At 43.5% G+C, this 18,278-nt stretch overlaps 6 protein-coding genes across 6 annotated transcripts; 3 read left to right on the forward strand and 3 right to left on the reverse strand.

Annotated features, from left to right (window-relative positions):
- Window positions 1–1,091: 1,091 nt before the first annotated feature.
- Window positions 1,092–1,883, reverse strand: LOC138412251 (histone H3). Its single transcript, XM_069535708.1, has one exon. It carries the CDS (start codon window positions 1,715–1,717, stop codon window positions 1,307–1,309), a length of 411 nt encoding a protein of 136 aa, XP_069391809.1. The 5' UTR covers window positions 1,718–1,883; the 3' UTR covers window positions 1,092–1,306.
- A 165-nt stretch (window positions 1,884–2,048) lies between these two features.
- LOC138412398 (histone H2A) lies at window positions 2,049–2,550 on the forward strand. Its single transcript, XM_069536186.1, has one exon. It carries the CDS (start codon window positions 2,064–2,066, stop codon window positions 2,448–2,450), a length of 387 nt encoding a protein of 128 aa, XP_069392287.1. The 5' UTR covers window positions 2,049–2,063; the 3' UTR covers window positions 2,451–2,550.
- Window positions 2,551–4,352: 1,802 nt separating this feature from the next.
- Window positions 4,353–5,240, reverse strand: LOC138412224 (histone H1-like). The gene has a single exon (XM_069535644.1). The coding sequence runs from the start codon at window positions 5,030–5,032 to the stop codon at window positions 4,409–4,411; it is 624 nt and encodes a 207-aa protein (XP_069391745.1). The 5' UTR covers window positions 5,033–5,240; the 3' UTR covers window positions 4,353–4,408.
- Window positions 5,241–10,658: 5,418 nt separating this feature from the next.
- Window positions 10,659–11,075, forward strand: LOC138412294 (histone H2B). Its single transcript, XM_069535835.1, has one exon. The coding sequence runs from the start codon at window positions 10,681–10,683 to the stop codon at window positions 11,053–11,055; it is 375 nt and encodes a 124-aa protein (XP_069391936.1). The 5' UTR covers window positions 10,659–10,680; the 3' UTR covers window positions 11,056–11,075.
- A 4,902-nt stretch (window positions 11,076–15,977) lies between these two features.
- LOC138412397 (histone H3) lies at window positions 15,978–16,612 on the reverse strand. The gene has a single exon (XM_069536185.1). It carries the CDS (start codon window positions 16,598–16,600, stop codon window positions 16,190–16,192), a length of 411 nt encoding a protein of 136 aa, XP_069392286.1. The 5' UTR covers window positions 16,601–16,612; the 3' UTR covers window positions 15,978–16,189.
- A 183-nt stretch (window positions 16,613–16,795) lies between these two features.
- On the forward strand, window positions 16,796–17,335 carry LOC138412399 (histone H2A). Its single transcript, XM_069536187.1, has one exon. The coding sequence runs from the start codon at window positions 16,928–16,930 to the stop codon at window positions 17,312–17,314; it is 387 nt and encodes a 128-aa protein (XP_069392288.1). The 5' UTR covers window positions 16,796–16,927; the 3' UTR covers window positions 17,315–17,335.
- The last annotated feature ends 943 nt before the right edge of the window (window positions 17,336–18,278 follow it).

Below are 18,278 nucleotides of genomic sequence, written 5' to 3' on the forward strand. Positions count from 1 at the left end.
CTTTTGTCTGTCTCATTAACATGAACGATGGGAACTGAGTCGCGTTTGGTTGAGAGCCGTTCTTTTTTTCTCTCTCCCTGAGTTCACACCTATGGTTCACAGTTGCTCACACAAGCTCCTCCACTGAATGAGACAGAGAGAGCATGGGGAGGAGCACTTATTTCATATGCATTGCATATGAAATAAATGCAACAAGTTGTGCACGCTCCCTTCATGTGAGGGCCTCAGTGAAAAACATAGGAAAAAAAAGCGAGTGCATCTGAGTCGGCAGTGCAGTGAACAGCAGCCTGAAAGAGGGGGAGGGCCGTCCGTCGTCGTTCTGCAAAATGAGCCCAAGGAAAAGGAGCAGTATTTAGATGCACTTTTCGCTTGAGGCAGACAGAAAGGCTAAGTGCTATATTTGCCAGAAGATAATATCATTTAAATCTGGCTCCACAAACAATTTGCACAGGCATTTTAAAACCCAACACCACACTGTTAAAATCTCAGTGAGGAGAGAGCATGACTCTGACGATGAAGTGGAGAGTGCCAGTACTTCTGCCTCCACATCAGGCAGACGTAGGTGTTGCATGAATAACACAAGTCAAAGTAGTTTTACACACATACACACACTTTATACAAAGGGTAAATAGTGATATTACTGTCAACTCAGAGGGATATAGCAGTGAAATATTTACAATTAATCCATATCAGACTTTAAAATCTTGTCCACACGTGTCAAATGAAGCCATAATCAATATTTCAGAATAATTCAAACTGAAATATTGGTGGGAAATCTGAGTTCAAAATTGGTCTGATCCAAATCTCAGCCCATCATTCCTCCCTGTGATGATTTCCAGGATAAAATGAATTCACCCAGGCTGGCTTCTTAAAAGTGAATTAATATAAAAATGAGCCAAATGAGCCAGTCTTTTAAATGGCTCTTTGAAATGACCAGATCCCAAATATTCAGCTCCCTCCAAAGATCCATAAATCCCATCTCTAATCTGATCAACACAGACAATAATAGAATGTCTGTCCAGAATCAGTGTGGTCTGTAAATTTAAAAAATGGTCTGACAGATCTAGAGTGTGATTGAAAGTGAAATGGTTTATTCACATTATTAGTCTTTTAATTGAATGAATTAAATGCTATGACTGTCATGAGCAACATCAGTTATATTTGCTGATTATTTGGTGATGAAAGCTTCTAGAGCTATGATCAGTCAGTAACTAGTGAGAGCAGCGGAGGAGTTTTGTCTTGAGTGCAGTGAAGTGGCTCTTAAAAGAGCCGTTGTTATCGTGAGTGGAGCAGCAGCAGCAGCAGTTTAAGCTCTCTCTCCGCGGATGCGGCGGGCCAGCTGGATGTCCTTGGGCATGATGGTCACCCTCTTGGCGTGGATGGCGCACAGGTTGGTGTCCTCGAACAGGCCGACCAGGTAAGCCTCGCTGGCCTCCTGCAGAGCCATGACAGCGGAGCTCTGGAAGCGCAGGTCGGTCTTGAAATCCTGAGCGATTTCTCTGACCAGGCGCTGGAAGGGCAGCTTGCGGATCAGCAGCTCCGTAGATTTCTGGTAGCGACGGATCTCTCTCAGAGCCACGGTACCGGGCCTGTAACGGTGAGGCTTCTTCACGCCGCCGGTGGCCGGGGCGCTCTTACGCGCAGCCTTGGTGGCCAGCTGCTTCCTGGGGGCTTTGCCTCCGGTGGATTTACGAGCGGTCTGCTTGGTTCTTGCCATTGTATGTTTTCTTTCTCTGATCGGGAGAAAAAGTGAAGTAGAGCAGCGACACTCTGCTTTTAAACGACGGAGCCAGTAGTGAAATGGTGACGTGATTTCAGATCCCCGGGTCCTGATTGGTGAGAGGCTCCTCCTGGAGCTCAACGCCGCCGAAAGGAGCGACCCACCGCCCGAGTCCCCGCTGCTTATTGGAGAAAAGTGCAGAATGACCCCCCCCCGCTCCGCTGGAGTCTTCTTCTCTGGTTGGTCTGGCATGATCCGTCCCGCGCGATCCGCTGATATATAACCGAGGGTTCGAGCTGGTTGCCGCAGTTTCTCTTGACGTGTTTCAGGAAACGAATAGAAAATGTCCGGAAGAGGCAAAACAGGCGGAAAGGCCAGAGCGAAGGCAAAGACCCGCTCGTCCCGCGCTGGGCTCCAGTTCCCCGTCGGTCGTGTTCACAGGCTGCTGCGTAAAGGCAACTATGCTCAGCGCGTCGGTGCCGGCGCCCCCGTCTACCTGGCGGCTGTGCTGGAGTACCTGACCGCTGAGATCCTGGAGCTGGCTGGAAACGCCGCCCGCGACAACAAGAAGACCCGTATCATCCCCCGCCACCTGCAGCTGGCCGTCCGCAACGACGAGGAGCTCAACAAACTCCTGGGCGGAGTGACCATCGCTCAGGGCGGCGTGCTGCCCAACATCCAGGCTGTTCTGTTGCCCAAGAAGACCGAGAAGGCCGCCAAGTCCAAGTAAAGCGAAGCTGCTGGAAACCACCAACACAAAGGCTCTTTTAAGAGCCACACACTCACCTCTGGTAAAGAGCAAGTCTCCTCATGTCCTCCACCAACTTGGAAAATACACAATTACTCAACAAAGTAAAACCATGTTTGTTTACTGTTGTTCAACATGTTACCTAAACATTTTTGGGAGGGATTAAACTCTGACCTTTGTGTGTCAGCTACACAAATAATGTATGTGTACATGTACTTTAGTGTATGTACGACATGTTTGTGACTTCAACTTAACATTGGCTAACAAGGTATCCAATTAAATTAGCATTGTGACATGGTGATCAAACATCAACATGAACATGAACATGTAACAGTGACACAGAAAGAGTTTGTGTATGTGTTCATGTCTGTGTGTGTTTGTAACTGCAGTGAGCAATGACTGTCCATTGGATTAATTAACCCCCTCATCACTGGCTCATATCACATTTCACAACCACCATTTGGACAAAACTGTTTCACAAAGTAACTCACATCAACATGATCAGTTAAAGTTAAATAACTTGTTTTGTAGCTTACACTGACTCCAATAATCATGTTCTCATTTCTAAAACTTCTATTTGAATTAAGATACTTGTTGAAAGTGAAATGATGAATTCACCTAGCATGACAATCATCGCTTTGTTTTCTCTCTGGTTAGCTTACCACTCTCTCCATGTGTTTGAATCAAAGATGGAATGAGTAATGTTGACTACACTTCCTTATTTTGTGGTCACATGATGACTTTTTTATGGTTATCTAGCTACAGGGGCTGGTTCATCTTACTCTTTTCTCCCCTACGTGTGTATTGAAATGTGTAGCTTGTTTCCACATAGACTTGAAGTGTAAAGCGGCTGCGCTCTGCTCCACAACATCCATTCAGAGAAACAAACTGTTGAAGAGCAGCACCTAAACACACCTAACTGCTCTGTCCATGGTCCTGAAACAATGTGTCTAATTTAGAAGTTTAAAATTTTATTCTGAAAGATGTGAACACACCTACACAGGGCTGTTGTCAAGGTGGAGAGAACAAGTCAGGATAGGGTTGGAGAGGTTTAGATACAGAGGTAAAGAGATTATGATTTGAAAGAAACTCTTTTAAATCTGAAAAACTAAATTGCTATTGAGCAATCACATGTGAGCACTGGGTGTAAATGACTATATGTGGACACACCCGAGCAGAGTCATAGTCAAGATTTGAAAAACAATCTTCAGGTGGGAGTTACTTAGATTTACTTCCACACAAGATCTGTTGATATTTACATGAAACAAATTAACTTAGTGTTTGAATCATTAGATGAGAATAAAACAGGAGCAGCTGACCTACTGGAAAACAAAGCTTCTGACAGGACATGTAGGAGACTTCATCATGGTAGTGGACGGTGTTCTGGTTCTCATATTGTAGTGCAGCGCCATCTCTTGGAAACCGGATGTTACTACATATTCTCATGCATAGTGGACATCGACAATTCTAAGCAGCTCAAAGTCAATAACTGACTCATTCTTATGCGTTTACTAAGATAAATATACAGTAAGACAATACATATGTTTCTACACAACCAAATATGACAAATTAATACTTGTTAAGAAGAAAATCTAAATTATAAATATATGATGTAAAGCTGAAATCGATGTACATGATGTTGCACAGTGTGTGTGTGGGTGTCAGTAGTAGTCTGCTTCTCCTTCAGTGTCTAAAGATAGTTTAAATGTATTTGTATTTGATGTATTTGACATTAAATAACTTGACATTGTAACAAATAAATATTGAACATGTTTCTATCTAACTCGACTCTCTTTAGTTAAGAAGTCAGTCTCTACATATGTGTTGCCAGTGAGTGACAGTGGTGATGTTTGATGAGGAAGCAGCTCTTTGTGGATCGACGTGTGTGGCTCTTAAAAGAGCCTTTTAGCAGGATGAACATGTTTCACAGTGAGGACAGCTCACTTCTTCTTGGCTGCTGTCTTCTTCACTTTGGGTTTGGCAGCCTTCTTCGCGGGGGCTTTCTTGGCTGCAGGAGCCTTTTTCGCCACCTTCTTGGGGCTCTTGACTGCCACCTTCTTAGGGCTCTTCGCCACCTTCTTGGGGCTCTTGGCTGCTTTCTTGGCCGCTGCTGGTTTCGTCACCTTCTTCGGGGACTTTTTAGCGGCTGCTGGCTTCTTGGCTGCCGCTGCTTTGGCCTTTTTGGCCGCTAGGGGTTTCTTGGCGGCGGGCTTCTTCACTTTGAGAGCAGCCGTCTTGACCGGCTTCTTCACCTTGGGCTCCACCTTCTTGTTGATCTTGAACGAGCCGGAGGCCCCGGTTCCCTTGGTCTGGACCAGGGTCCCCTTGATCACCAGGCCCTTGATGGCGGTGTTGACGCGGGACTTGTTCTTCTCCACATCGTAGCCTCCGGCAGCCAGAGCCTTCTTGAGGGCGGCCGCTGACACGCCGCTCCGCTCCTTGGACGCGGACACGGCTTCGATGATGATCTCCCTGACGCTGGGGCCGACCTTCTTCGGTTTCACAACCTTCTTCTTGGCCGCTTTGGCCGGGGCGGGGGCTGGAGCTGGAGGGACTTCTGCCATCTTTGTCTCTGAGTTTAGATCAACGAGGAACTATCGGAGTGAGTGACAGAACTGATGAGGAATCCCGATCGGGAGGCGGTACTTGAACACACCATGAGAACCGTGGAGACTCAATCCAGCCGTGGCTCCTGTGTGCAGTGTGAACGCCGAGACACTTGTGTTTTCTCTTCACTGATAAACGAGTGAAACATCAGTGGGTGAGCGGTGCTGGAGGCTGACAGTGAGGAAGCAGGTAGCGGACTTGTGTGTCTTCATATTGAAGTCATGAAGAGCTCTGATGCTCTCTGCATTTTGTCGGTGGAGCCTCCAAACCTCACCCGTTCACCGCGGTGAGCAGCGCTGCTCGGCGGCTTTTCCCACTCGTTTCTCTCCTAAAATGACTTGAAAAGCACCACAGCTCCACCAACATCCGTCTCCCAGCTGCTCCACATGTTTGTTCAGAGAGACCGAGTCAAAACAAGCACCTGCTGATGATCCTTTGGAAGAAAGTCAGGTTATTGTGCAGGCAGCAAACACACCGCTGATGGCCGAGGCTCATGGTGAAGTGGAGCCAGACTTTCTATCAGAGCCTTGAACGTTTCATGCTGAGGATGCTGGAGAGTCATTCTATCATTAGAGCTACATTTCATGTCCATGGGTTGGATTAGTCAATTTGACTAAATATTTACTTCAAACTATGATCACATTAATATTGGGCCACATTTCTCTTTCATTTAATACAAAAAGTCAACAGGTTCCATCATTTATTAGAAAATATGTATGATATACTGCATTTGGTTGTTTTTCCTGCTGTCAGATTTGGTAAATGAGTCATTGCATGATTGGACTACACATCATATAAACCAAAAACTTTAGCTTTCTTTGCTAAATAGTTTAGTTGTTCCCATAATATATCCCCATAGTGTGCTAAATCCATCATTTGGCAAGCTTAATCTCTTATGACTTTTAAAATATTTAAATGAAAATAAACATTCAATGTATTTACTTTGTCAACCGTGTTACGGACATAAGTTGTGTCACAGTAGAAATGATTGAAGTACTACACATTTGATAAACCATTTGTTTAAAATGCCTTGAGTCTTTTCATTAGGGGTTCTTAGGTTTTTTGTCTTACTGATTAAAAAATGTGAAATTTGCACTAGATATCTGATTTTTTGTGGGATGGTGATGATGCTATATCACAATGATCCATGTTCCATAAAAACATTGTTTTATTCATATGAGTATATTGCTGGAGATAGAGATAATTTTGAAAAGCTATGGACTACTCATTTAATATAGTTAAGTCTAGTTACAGTGTATCTATTCAGAGTATAATATGGACAACATAGTGTCCCTTCTAATGAGTGAATCCCTTCTAAAGGTATCATGTGAATCACATAGGATAGGTCATTTCTGCTAAACTGGACCTTGCTGCAGTGAGTGATACGGAGGCTGCCAGGGTTGGAATACAGTCTGTCAGAGACCGGAGAGCTTTCAGCCTACAGGGCTACGCAGGTAAAAACAAATGGACTGACACAAGACAGGGGGCTCTTGACATAAACCAAATGCCAAGAGAGTGACACACTGTCAGACTAAAACTAAATCCAGTGCTGGAGCAAAATACAGATGGATGAGGAATGAAAGGAAAAGATAACCAAGATTGTCAGTTGGGGGATCTATGACCAGGGCCTGTACTACGAGGCCCAACCTGCTCTTATCGCGATAAATTCAGGATACATTCAGGTTTTCCAGTCATACAAAGCTTGTTCACATCTTATCGGTGTAAATCACCATGGTAACTTATGCTGAACGGCTAACCTGCTCTGGAGCAGGTTAAATTGGAGATAAGAGATCAACCTGTATAAAAGTTCCACTCACTGACCAATCAATTCATTTGAAACATGTCATCAATATTCTTAGAGGATCCCTTGGAGCTTTGAAAAAAGGGTTTTCAAATTAAAACGATTTTTGTTCACACCAATATTTTTCTCCGTATTAGTTTTAATCCCCCATCAATACTAACAAGCATGAAAACACATATCATGTGACAACTCGTATACAAGGGTGATGCACTTGCTGGAACAGGAAGTCTTTGATTGTTAGTTGTAGGATTGTAGCAGATCGCTTGAATAAAATCTCATCTCTTATTCATGTAAGCAGTTGTATTAATTTTTTAACCACAAATCAGAAAGCGGTTGTGTGTCTACATCATCATTTTAGCGTCTCTTAAACACTGGAGCAGTGTGAGTGCCAGGTGTGTCTATAACACAGTTAAATAACAGTTGTTTAAGGTTATCAAGCTTGTTTCACTTCCTGATTCTGTTCCATTACTCTGATATTGTATGATGTTTAGGGTTCATCTTCAGCTCACCACAGATCTTCTTGTGTAGTAAGAACACAAGCATTTCCCAAATTGCTGACTGTTCTTTTCCTGTTTCGATCCATCACTGTGGTACAGCTGCCTCTACCTCATCATCAGGGTCATTATCTGCTTATTCCACTGACCTTACCTCCCTCGCTGCAATGCAACGTGCAACCATGAAGCATGCAGAACCATTATTAGCCTTAGCTGCTTGTAGCATAACAATTGGCATTTGAGTTGGATTGTGGGTAATGCGGCCACCAGGCTTCGACAGGGAAGAAGTATTTGAAAGATGAATTTGTAGAATAGAGGACATTATATATCTTGTCCTGCTGTAACACAGACAGAGAGTGCAACACTTAATCAGTGCACAACTCTCGATCATTTAGATTTAAGCTTCTTGATTGAAGCTTGGTTTGCTTAGTGACAGTGTACCGGTCCTGATTTCCAGCAGCTTGTCTCTGTAAGTGTGCTCTGTGTTTGATTCCCTCCACAGCGGTCCTCCCTCTGGAAAGAGAGAACCAAAGACTCTACTGGAGAGGCTGCACTGGGTCATGCTGACAGGACCCCCCCACTGCTTTGTACATGCACAGTGGGGTGACCATCACCATCACGTGTGATGTCTGGACAATTAATAGATTCAATTGGTTTCACTGTACATGTAATTAAACCCACTCACTGTTTCAATCACACTCTTGCTCTTGTTCTGACATATGATATAGACATTGAACATCATTGAACTAATGTCTAGTTATTCACATATCCTCTTTTATTAGTTCTCTCTGTAATCATTCTGTAGCAGTATAATGCTTGTTACATTCGACACAGACTGGTTGTGATTGTTCTGGGAGCTGGTTGTTGCTTGTGTCCAGGGGCAGATGTGGCCGCTCTTGAATGTGTTGATCTGAGGCTCTGGGGGAGTTGCATGTATCTTGCATTGTTCAGGAACAGGTGACCAGTCAACATTGTGTACCTGCAAACATTAATGTTTGGAACACCATGGCTTTCTTTCAAAACTCATACCAATCACTGTTACTTAAATAAAATGGTGTGTGTGTGTCCAGCTTTATCCAGGATAAAGAACTCTGGAGAACTTGGCTGGCTCTATTAGTTTGTATAAGTTGAACTTGCACACACAAACCTAAATGTTTAGAACTACGGAAAGAAACAGAAAGAAAAGTGACAGACAAGGAAGGAAGCTTTGTTAAAGGCAAAATTACTTGCTCTCAGAGATTCCCTTTCAAATCTTCTTCCTGACAACTAACTGGACGAGATCTTGAAGTGGTGGTTTATTATTTGCCAGAGTGGCTGGTAGTGTGGACAAACTGACCTGCTGCAACACAAATGTTAACCAGCATCTGGTTGGTAGCTGGTGAAATTACAGACAGATTCTCAATAGTGGAAGCTCGTCATCAACACTTCCTCTCCTCTGGTCTTTCATCTGATATGACTTCAGAACCTACAGTTGATTCTCGTATTGTTACTGTTTAAATGAAACCTTAATATCTACCGTCCTACATCCAAAGTCCTGTGGGGGCGCTAGCGCACCAAAGAGTTTATTATCAGCGAAGATGGAGGCGGAAGTAGTACTCCTCTGTCTTCTACCACGTCCTCAAGTAGGCTATGAATAGCTGGGGTTCCCGCGGAACACACTATTGACTAGCTCTCATCTGACTGAAGAGAAATGTCTGGACGAGGAAAGGGAGGAAAAGGTCTCGGTAAAGGAGGCGCAAAGCGTCACCGCAAAGTTCTCCGTGATAACATCCAGGGAATCACCAAGCCCGCCATCCGCCGCCTGGCTCGCCGTGGCGGAGTGAAGCGTATCTCCGGTCTGATCTACGAGGAGACCCGCGGCGTGTTGAAGGTTTTCCTGGAGAATGTCATCCGCGATGCTGTCACCTACACCGAGCACGCCAAGAGGAAGACCGTGACCGCCATGGACGTGGTGTATGCTCTGAAGAGACAGGGCCGCACTCTGTACGGCTTCGGTGGATAAACTCACTTTCAACAGCTCAACAACACAACGGCTCTTTTAAGAGCCACACACTGAGTCAATGAGAGCTCACATCCTCTGCTCAACACTCATCACTAGTTCTTCCAGAGAACCACAATCAATCAGGGTCTGATCATTGATGGAATCGTGATCTTAGTAATTATCCATATATGAACCATGTTACCACGTGAATGAAACTCATTTTGTTTCAGTTTCTCTCTGTAGTGAGTTTCCACCCAACATGTATAAAAACACAACATTCATATCCACATTTACACCTTAACTCTAATATAGATATTGAACCTTCACTATCTCAGATTGGTAAAGTATCATGTTCTTATGTGACTGTCCAGAAAGAGGATGCAGACTGGACCACAGTCATACGATGGGTGGTGGAGTGGAACTTGATTCATTTGTTAAAACCCACAGATCCTGCTGTACTACATGAAATAATATATGTTTGTTTTTCTGAATAGAAAATATGTTTTATTTTACACCTGTATTCCTCGTTGACTTTTCATGGCTCCTTCCCAGCAGTACTTTTCTATAAGAACACTCTGCACTCAGAGGGCTGTGTTGTTCCTCCCCAACAACAATAGCATGTCTTTCTAACCCAGTTTGAAGTAACAATACTTGAGATATCAATGTCCTGGCATCAACACATTGTTACTGTTCTAAAGAAGCTAAATAGTTACATGTGGAAACATACACAAGTAAATAACTCAACAGTCAACATTGTAAACATTTATGTAAATTACCATAAACACATGAATCAACTTAACTAAGGTGTTGGGGACACAAAGAGAGAGACGGGAGGGAGACCAGGAATACTTGTGTAACCATCACATTCAAGCTCCGTCAGACTGGTTGTTATAATGAAGACAATAATTATATTCAGTTCAATCTAAATGAACAGATTAATAAACCTGAAGTTTAACTGACTTGGTGTTTTACTGTGACGATCAAGTGTCCCCTTAATATTTAGAGCAGTGTGTTTATCAGGTCGCTTTAGTTCAGATAGTTTGAAATGATACTAATGTGATACTAACATCAATAATAAGAACATATATAGTTTCAGACATCATGCATTTCTCAACCCCCCAAATGTTCCAGTTCATCTCTACAGTTCAACCTCTGTCAGCAGCAGAATAATGGACTCTGGACATGGAGACACGCCCACTGCTGGTACACTGACGATCAACATTCAGCCAATCACAGAGAGGGAACAGCACAGCAACTTTACATGTGTTGTGTTCAAATACAGCCTGTTCACTGACGACTACATTCATTTGATCGAATAATATCGTGACGATGCCTGAACCAGCGAAGTCCGCGCCCAAGAAGGGCTCCAAGAAAGCGGTGACGAAGGCCCCCGGTAAGGGCGGAAAGAAGAGGAGAAAGAGCAGGAAGGAGAGCTACGCCATCTACGTGTACAAGGTGCTGAAGCAGGTCCACCCCGACACTGGGATCTCCTCCAAGGCCATGGGCATCATGAACTCCTTCGTGAGCGACATCTTCGAGCGCATCGCCGGTGAGGCCTCTCGTCTGGCTCATTACAACAAGCGCTCCACCATCACCTCCAGGGAGATTCAGACCGCCGTCCGCCTGCTGCTGCCCGGTGAGCTGGCTAAACACGCCGTGTCTGAGGGCACCAAGGCCGTGACCAAGTACACCAGCTCCAAGTAAACCACTCTGGAGACATGACATCAAACCAACGGCTCTTTTAAGAGCCACACACTTTCTCTATGGAGACAAACTGTCCTGACTCCAACAACATGTGCACCAACACTCAAATAGCCACTTGACACTAATACTGGAACTGTGGTGAATTCAATCATGGTTCAATTTAATACTTATGGTTCATATTGAATTGGTTTTATTGTCCAGTGTCCCAACGCTCTGAATCATTCACACAATGGATTCATTGGTTCTGTTGATCATGTATCATTTCTTAACAATCAGTGTGTCCACATGACTTGCAAACACATTGATGATTAAATTAACAATATGTCAAATGTTGTCGCTACAGATCATCTAAAGGACAAACCGGTCTGAGGCACGTCTCTATATTTACTGATTCTTCTTCTGGCTTTTTGGCTCTTAGCTATGAACAGTTATGTGCATTACCGCCACCAACTGGTCTGGAGTGTGGACACAAAGACTGAGTTTGTGTTTGTTTACTGAAGGACCGCGCCTGTAAAAACAGTAGAAGAAGAAGTGGGACCTGGGGGTTGTTATGAAAGGTCGGCAGAAAGTTTGCCAACAGAAAATATGTTGAATGGAGGAACATACTTATAAATTGACCTCTGACAAACCAAAGGAACGGCACAGACTTCAACTGAGAAGTGAAATTTAATGTGAGATGTGAAACGGGACCTGAGACAGAACCGGGGACAAACACCATGTTGTCTCCAGGATGGAAAACTACTGAGAGACAAAGACTTTCTGACGCTGAAGTCTCAGGTTTTCTGTTGAACAGGTAATTTACTACATCAATACAAAGTCAATCTGTTGTTCAATAGATTATTATTTTTTGTATATTCAAACTGATGCTGTTATAGTAACATTTACATTGTTACAGATTCATATTGTGAATTACTCCAGACTAAGATCACTGTAGTACTTGTTGACTTATCCTAGATCTATTTATTTGGTTTAGTGAACTTCCCACCATCCCAGGATGTAAAATCATTTATTACAGGAGAAGACCACTGTGTCATGTATCACTTATTTTCTTACTGTTCTTTTACAGCTTTCTCACCCTGATACATCAAGTTCAATGACAAACCTGTTTCAGATCCAACTGTATTCAGCAACTGAGTTTGCACTGGAACACAGGCAAGTCAATGCATTCAACAGTTGTTAATTATCTAATGTTGTATTAACAACAAGTTTATTTCTTCCATTCTGTTATTTCATCTGCTTTCTTGCTGCCATTTTACCATATCCATTAACACAAAGTTTGAAATGTTTCAGCATTGTAATATTAATTATTGTTTTTCACAGCTTGCATCTGCAATTGATCACTCACATGCACAGTCAATGTTTAAAGTTATTTAAATGTATATCAGATATTGAATGATTTCAGCTAAAGAAGACTATAAATATTTGATTAAATTTAAAAAATGCATTTTTATAAATATGCAAAAAGGATGCACTCTTTGTGTTTTGACATCATCTTACTCATATCAGCTTTGCTTTTGTAAAACTAGATACATTTGACAGGTGTGTGAATACGTGGTACTGTTCAAAACCTTCAGAGGGACAAAAACAGCAGCTGGGGATGACAAGATGGGTTCCCTGGCCTAAAGAGCCATGTTGATAATAAATCAAATGTTGATATGCTGCGGTAAAAGTGTTGTCATCCCCACGCTCTCTAATATGGTCTAACACCGTAACATCTTCCTGGTACTGCCTGTGAACATGTTAAACACTTCTGGGCAGTACTGGGAGAAGTACGGTGGTAGACTCACAGTTTTCAGGATCGTGACCACAGCATTTCTTCTGACTGTCTGAAAGGTTAGTCTCTACAGTTCATAAGAACACCATGCCACTCCAGCAGGAGGTGAGTCACCATGTCTGTAGCTGTCAGCTCCTGTGCTGCTCCACACTCATCTCCTCAATAAGTGTCTGAAAACATAAACAAAGGAGAAACTCAGATAAGGCTTTATTATTAGCTCTATATGATGTTGGTTATATGATAAGGCCAGTTATTAGGGGTTATAGGCTGCAATGTTTCTTGTATCCCACATATGCAAAACAATAACAACATTTTCCTGTAACATACAGTATTTCTATAATAATTGTTCAGTGGTGTCTCTGAGGTTTTACAGTCAGTGGCTGACGTGCACTGCACAGCTCATGTTACAGTAACATTATTCAGTAAGATGTGCACACAGAACTGTGGTATGAAAACACTTGTGTTGTATTGTTCTTGTTGATATCAAGCAGACCATGTAGTCATATAATGAAAACACAAACCTGTAGCTTCAATCTGCTCCCAGTGGTCCAGTCTCTCCTCCTCCTCACTGCTGCAGCTCCAGGATCTCCTCCTCTTCTCTTGCTCACCTCAGTACAGAACTCAAGTGTTTCAGCACGTAAACAGAGAAGACAAGTGTCTCCTGCTAACGCCATCTCCCTGTTATACGAGCCTGTGTGCTAACATTAGCCAGCATCAATATTGTTAGCCTGCATTAGCATTCAGCTAATTCAGCTACCTAATGTCAGTAATAAAGCACTACCACAGCATGTTAACACATTGTCTTCATGTAAACTATTAACTACAGTTTGCATTCAAAATAAACAGGTTACATTAATCAATATGTATCGATCTATAGACACTGCAGAGAAGTCAGCTCAGTGAGCTCATCCAGCATTTTGACACATGAGGGCCACCATAGCTCTCCTCAGGCTCAGGAAGGGAGGGGGGAGTGAGGAACACCAAGTTTGATATGATGTTACCAGCTTGTTACACACTGAACCTTTAAATGAGGAAGTTAACATTTGACTACACAAACAGGCACTAACATAAATGACAAGGTGTAGCATATATATATTTGTAACCAATGTATTGCACATGAATGATTGAACCCTTCTCTGTGGACCTGCTGTTTTAGATGCAGTGGGAAGAGAGTGAGTGTCATAGATTTGATATAATGATTCAATTGAAAGTGATAACTATGCAGATTAAATTATATTATCAGTCCCATCTACAATTGAAAACATTTTTAAGCCCATTAGCAGGTTGAAATGTTGGACGTGTTTTGTCCCATGTCTCAAGAATCAGTGATGTGTGTTATTCATGGGGAGGAGGTGGTGGATGTTTTCCCTGGTGGTTATAATTGTATTTGTAAAGAAGCTCATGAAATTGTAGCTTCTCAGTGTTGTCAATAGTTGTACATTAATAATGGTCAGACAGAAGAGGACTAGTAGGAAATATTATTTCATTTTTAATGTCATATGTCAGAAGATATAAATGTCGTCATCAGAACGGCTGTAATCGTAGTTTTCCTCCATGTTGTCTTCCTGCTCTGACACATCCTCCTTCAAATCACTATCTGCTTCCTCATCTTGGAAGATCAGATCAAGGGCATCTTGTACAGTTTGTCTTGCTGTCGTAACCTCAGTCACTGAAATGGCAGCTCACTTGCCTTAATAATCTCATTATACAGACCAGTAATTTCAAATACATGGATTGCAATGTATATATTTATTGGATTATTTTGTTACATATTTCATGCTTTCAGGTGCAGGTCTGTTATCTGTGTCAAGTCACCTTCTGACCTCTGTTCCTTATGTGAACCATATATAATCACTCTTATGCTGTTTTACTCTTTTACTGTTTTGAGATTTGCGAGATCTGCCCCCACCCTTCATTACATTGATCATTGAATCAACAGTGTGAGTGAACTTTTGATAACGTTCCTCTATTGTACTGTCACATGGCTGTGGATGAAATGTCAGGAGTTGATTGTTGAAAGATGTTCACAGTGTTATCTGATCTAGAGTTGTGACGTTCACGAACGAACCAAATCTTTTGTCTGGCTCATTAACATGAACGATGGGAACCGAGTCGCGTTTGGTTGGGAGCTGTTCTTTTTTTTCTCTCTCCCTGAGTTCACACCTATGGTTCACAGTTGCTCACACAAGCTCCTCCAGTGAGTGAGACGGAGAGAGCATGGGGAGGAGCACCTAAGCAACAAGTTCACGTTGTGCATGCTCCCTTCATGTGAGGGCCTCAGTGAAAAACAAAGAAAAAAAAAAGCGAGTGCATCTGAGTCGGCAGTGCAGTGAACAGCAGCCTGAAAGAGGGGGAGGACCGTCCGTCGTCGTTCTGCAAAATGAGCCCAAGGAAAAGGAGCAGCATTTAGATGCACTTTTCGCTTGAGGCAGACAGAAAGGCTAAGTGCTATATTTGCCAGAAGTTAATTTCATTGAAATCTGGCTCCACAAACAATTTGCACAGGCATTTTAAAACTCAACACCACACTGTTAAAATCTCAGAGGTGTGGAGAGAGCATGACTCTGACGATGAAGTGGAGAGTGCCTGTACTTCTGCCTCCACATCAGGCAGACGTAGGTGTTGCATGAATAACACAAGTCAAAGTAGTTTTACACACATACACACACTTTATATAAAGGGTAAATAGTGATATTACTGTCAACTCAGAGGGATATAGCAGTGAAATATTTACAATTAATCCATATCAGACTTTAAAATCTTGTCCACACGTGTCAAATGAAGCCATAATCAATATTTCAGAATAATTCAAACTGAAATATTGGTGGGAAATCTGAGTTCAAAATTGGTCTGATCCAAATCTCAGCCCATCATTCCTCCCTGTGATGATTTCCAGGATAAAATGAATTCACCCAGGCTGGCTTCTTAAAAGTGAATTAATATAAAAATGAGCCAAATGAGCCAGTCTTTTAAATGGCTCTTTGAAATGACCAGATCCCAAATATTCAGCTCCCTCCAAAGATCCATAAATCCCATCTCTAATCTGATCAACACAGACAATAATAGAATGTCTGTCCAGAATCAGTGTGGTCTGTAAATTTAAAAAATGGTCTGACAGATCTAGAGTGTGATTGAAAGTGAAATGGTTTATTCACATTATTAGTCTTTTAATTGAATGAATTAAATGCTATGACTGTCATGAGCAACATCAGTTATATTTGCTGATTATTTGGTGATGAAAGCTTCTAGAGCTATGATCAGTCAGTAACTAGTGAGAGCAGCGGAGGAGTTTTGTCTTGAGTGCAGTGAAGTGGCTCTTAAAAGAGCCGTTGTTATCGTGAGTGGAGCAGCAGCAGCAGTTTAAGCTCTCTCTCCGCGGATGCGGCGGGCCAGCTGGATGTCCTTGGGCATGATGGTCACCCTCTTGGCGTGGATGGCGCACAGGTTGGTGTCCTCGAACAGGCCGACCAGGTAAGCCTCGCTGGCCTCCTGCAGAGCCATGACAGCGGAGCTCTGGAAGCGCAGGTCGGTCTTGAAATCCTGAGCGATTTCTCTGACCAGGCGCTGGAAGGGCAGCTTGCGGATCAGCAGCTCCGTAGATTTCTGGTAGCGACGGATCTCTCTCAGAGCCACGGTACCGGGCCTGTAACGGTGAGGCTTCTTCACGCCGCCGGTGGCCGGGGCGCTCTTACGCGCAGCCTTGGTGGCCAGCTGCTTCCTGGGGGCTTTGCCTCCGGTGGATTTACGAGCGGTCTGCTTGGTTCTTGCCATTGTATATCTTCTTGCTCTGATCGGGAGAAAAAGTGAAGTAGAGCAGCGACACTCTGCTTTTAAACGACGGAGCCAGTCGTGAAATGGTGACGCGGTTTCAGATCCCCGGGTCCTGATTGGTGAGAGGCTCCTCCTGGAGCTCAGCGCCGCCGAAAGGAGCGACCCACCGCCTGAGTCCCCGCTGCTTATTGGAGAAAAGTGCATAACGCCCTCCCCTGCTCCGCTGGAGGCTTCTTCTCTGCTCCCGCGCGATCCGCTGATATATAAACTAGGGTTCGAGCTGGTTGCCGCAGTTTCTCTTGACGTGTTTCAGGAAACGAATTGAAAATGTCTGGAAGAGGCAAAACAGGCGGAAAGGCCAGAGCGAAGGCAAAGACCCGCTCGTCCCGCGCTGGGCTCCAGTTCCCCGTCGGTCGTGTTCACAGACTGCTGCGTAAAGGCAACTATGCTCAGCGCGTCGGTGCCGGCGCCCCCGTCTACCTGGCGGCTGTGCTGGAGTACCTGACCGCTGAGATCCTGGAGCTGGCTGGAAACGCCGCCCGCGACAACAAGAAGACCCGTATCATCCCCCGCCACCTGCAGCTGGCCGTCCGCAACGACGAGGAGCTCAACAAACTCCTGGGCGGAGTGACCATCGCTCAGGGCGGCGTGCTGCCCAACATCCAGGCTGTTCTGTTGCCCAAGAAGACCGAGAAGGCCGCCAAGTCCAAGTAAAGCGAAGCTGCTGGAAACCACCAACACAAAGGCTCTTTTAAGAGCCACACACTCACCTCTGGTAAAGAGCAAGTCTCCTCATGTCCTCCACCAACTTGGAAAATACACAATTACTCAACAAAGTAAAACCATGTTTGTTTACTGTTGTTCAACATGTTACCTAAACATTTTTGGGAGGGATTAAACTCTGACCTTTGTGTGTCAGCTACACAAATAATGTATGTGTACATGTACTTTTGTGTACGTACGACATGTTTGTGTGACTTCAACTTAACATTGGCTAACAAGGTATCCAATTAAATTAGCATTGTGACATGGTGATCAAACATCAACATGAACATGAACATGTAACAGTGACACAGAAAGAGTTTGTGTATGTGTTCATGTCTGTGTGTGTTTGTAACTGCAGTGAGCAATGACTGTCCATTGGATTAATTAACCCCCTCATCACTGGCTCATATCACATTTCACAACCACCATTTGGACAAAACTGTTTCACAAAGTAACTCACATCAACATGATCAGTTAAAGTTAAATAACTTGTTTTGTAGCTTACACTGACTCCAATAATCATGTTCTCATTTCTAAAACATCTATTTGAATTAAGATACTTGTTGAAAGTGAAATGATGAATTCACCTAGCATGACAATCATCGCTTTGTTTTCTCTCTGGTTAGCTTACCACTCTCTCCATGTGTTTGAATCAAAGATGGAATGAGTAATGTTGACTACACTTCCTTATTTTGTGGTCACATGATGACTTTTTTATGGTTATCTAGCTACAGGGGCTGGTTCATCTTACTCTTTTCTCCCCTACGTGTGTATTGAAATGTGTAGCTTGTTTCCACATAGACTTGAAGTGTAAAGCGGCTGCGCTCTGCTCCACAACATCCATTCAGAGAAACAAACTGTTGAAGAGCAGCACCTAAACACACCTAACTGCTCTGTCCATGGTCCTGAAACA

Source organism: Paralichthys olivaceus, chromosome 12 (assembly GCF_024713975.1).
Source record: "Paralichthys olivaceus isolate ysfri-2021 chromosome 12, ASM2471397v2, whole genome shotgun sequence".
Classification (NCBI taxonomy): Eukaryota; Metazoa; Chordata; class Actinopteri; order Pleuronectiformes; family Paralichthyidae; genus Paralichthys; species Paralichthys olivaceus.